The sequence below is a fragment of the Poecilia reticulata genome, linkage group LG4 (assembly GCF_000633615.1).
Source record: "Poecilia reticulata strain Guanapo linkage group LG4, Guppy_female_1.0+MT, whole genome shotgun sequence".
Classification (NCBI taxonomy): domain Eukaryota; kingdom Metazoa; phylum Chordata; class Actinopteri; order Cyprinodontiformes; family Poeciliidae; genus Poecilia; species Poecilia reticulata.
Window position 1 is genome coordinate 4,745,929 of NC_024334.1, and position 2,030 is coordinate 4,747,958.

At 53.1% G+C, this 2,030-nt stretch overlaps 1 protein-coding gene across 1 annotated transcript in view; it reads left to right on the forward strand.

Moving 5' to 3' along the window:
- LOC103463242 (myomegalin-like) overlaps nucleotides 1-2,030 on the forward strand; it is a 39,297-nt gene that overhangs the window by 10,552 nt on the left and 26,715 nt on the right. Inside the window, exons 6-8 of the mRNA XM_017304244.1 lie at nucleotides 87-281; nucleotides 693-914; nucleotides 1,431-1,539. Of these exons, the coding sequence (XP_017159733.1) occupies nucleotides 87-281; nucleotides 693-914; nucleotides 1,431-1,539 (526 nt within the window). The remainder of the gene's footprint in view (nucleotides 1-86; nucleotides 282-692; nucleotides 915-1,430; nucleotides 1,540-2,030) is intronic.

Below are 2,030 nucleotides of genomic sequence, written 5' to 3' on the forward strand. Positions count from 1 at the left end.
TACATGGAGCTAACAGGCTACATGAAGCTAACAGGCTACATGAAGCTAACAGGCTACATGTTGATACACATATATTCTTCCTGCAGGACCTGCTCTGCTCTCTGCTGCCTCAGGTCCAGTCGGCGCCGGTTCAGGTTCTGGAGGAGCTGAAGCTCCGCCTCCAGCTGAAAGACCGCCTCTTCCAGGAAGTGATGTCAGACCGGACCCGGCAGGCCCGGGAGCACCAGGAGCAGGTCCAGGATCTGCTCAGAACCGTCAGCGCCAGGGACCAGTACATCCAGGTACAGCCGGACCTTTAAACAGAGTGGACCAACTGGAGGCCTGGGGGCCAGCTGTGGCCCGCCCACGCTTCTCATGTGGCCCTCCAGAAACACACAAATACTTCAAGATTACACTGTAAAAATGATCACAGCAGTTTTCAGCCGTTTGCTGCCAAATCAGATCAATCAGCAGAAAATCAGCAAATTTAGTTTATTCCACAAAACTGTCACAAACATTGGATTCGCGTGATGCCACCTCCCACCTGCAGGGGGCAGCATTTCCTACTTTATGTCAGGTGGCAGTTTGTGATCCATGTCGAGCAACAAAAGTCGCATTTTCCGAGAAACGTGATAATATTGCAAAACTTCCTGCGAATATTTAAAACATTTAGGATGCGAGTTTGATGCTTTAGAGGTTTCGGACTCCCTCAGGACTCAGCGGCCCGACTCACCGAGGTTCTGGAAGAGCAGACCCACAGAGTCCAGGAGCTGCGGCGGCAGCTGGGCTCCGGGTCGCAGCCGGACGCAGCGCTGCAGCAGGAGCTGCAGCAGGAGCTGCAGCAGGAGGAGCAGAACCAGGAGGAGACGAGGAGTCGGGCCGAGCAGCTGGACCATCTGAGCCGCAGTCTGAGCCTGAAGGACGAGATCATCAGGGTGAGACGCTGCAGCTAACCGGGCTAGCAGCTAACCGGGCTAGCAGCTAGCAGGGCTAGCAGCTAGCGGGGCTAGCGGGGCCAGCAGCTAACCGGGCTAGCAGCTAACCGGGCTAGCAGCTAACCGGGCTAGCAGCTAGCAGGGCTAGCAGCTAGCGGAGCTAGCGGGGCCAGCAGCTAACCAAGCTAGCAGCTAACCAGGCTAGCAGCTAGCGGAGCTAGCGGGGCCAGCAGCTAACCAAGCTAGCAGCTAACCAAGCTAGCAGCTAGCGGAGCTAGCGGGGCCAGCAGCTAACNGAGCTAGCGGGGCCAGCAGCTAACCAAGCTAGCAGCTAACCAAGCTAGCAGCTAGCGGAGCTAGCGGGGCCAGCAGCTAACCAAGCTAGCAGCTAGCATGTTCTGCTGCAGAACATATTTCTAAAAAATGAAATAATCTGATATTTTCCTGGGGGACCTCTAGCTCCCCCTAGCTGCTGCTGGTTCTGGTGTTCATGTTCTGCTGGTTCTGGTTCTGCAGGACCTTCAGAGGAAGATGGCGGACCCGTCGGACCTTCCTCTGGTGGAGCGGCTGACCCTGGAGGTCCAGGAGCTGAGGGAGGTTCTGGCCCGGCAGCCTGAGTTTGGAGGTGGGCATCAGAGAAGCCGGTACCTGTAGTTCCCCTCCGCGCCGCCGGGGGCGCTGTTACCATGGTGACGGGTCGGAGCGACGGCTTGATCTGGGCGGAAAGACTAACCTGGATGTTTGTGAAATAAAGTGAAAGTTATAACCTGATAACTTAACGAATGTTTTATGTGCATTTATTATTATTTCAGTCAATAAAACGTCTTTGTCACATTTACTGGTTTTTCTGCTTAAATTATAACAACTATGCTGCATTTTGTCATCATCAGTTTGTGTAAATATTATTAATAATCATAATTATCCAGGTTTTAGTCTGAATAACAGCAGGTTCAGGTTCCTGGGCTGAAATAATGAGAAAATCTAACCAGCTGCTTTTTCCAGCGTTTCCTGGTTAATGGGACGAGTTTGTGTGTCTCTGTGTGTCTCTGTGTGTCTCTGTGTGTGTGTGTGTGTGTGTGTGTGTGTCTCTGTGTGTGTGTGTGTGTGTGTGTGTGT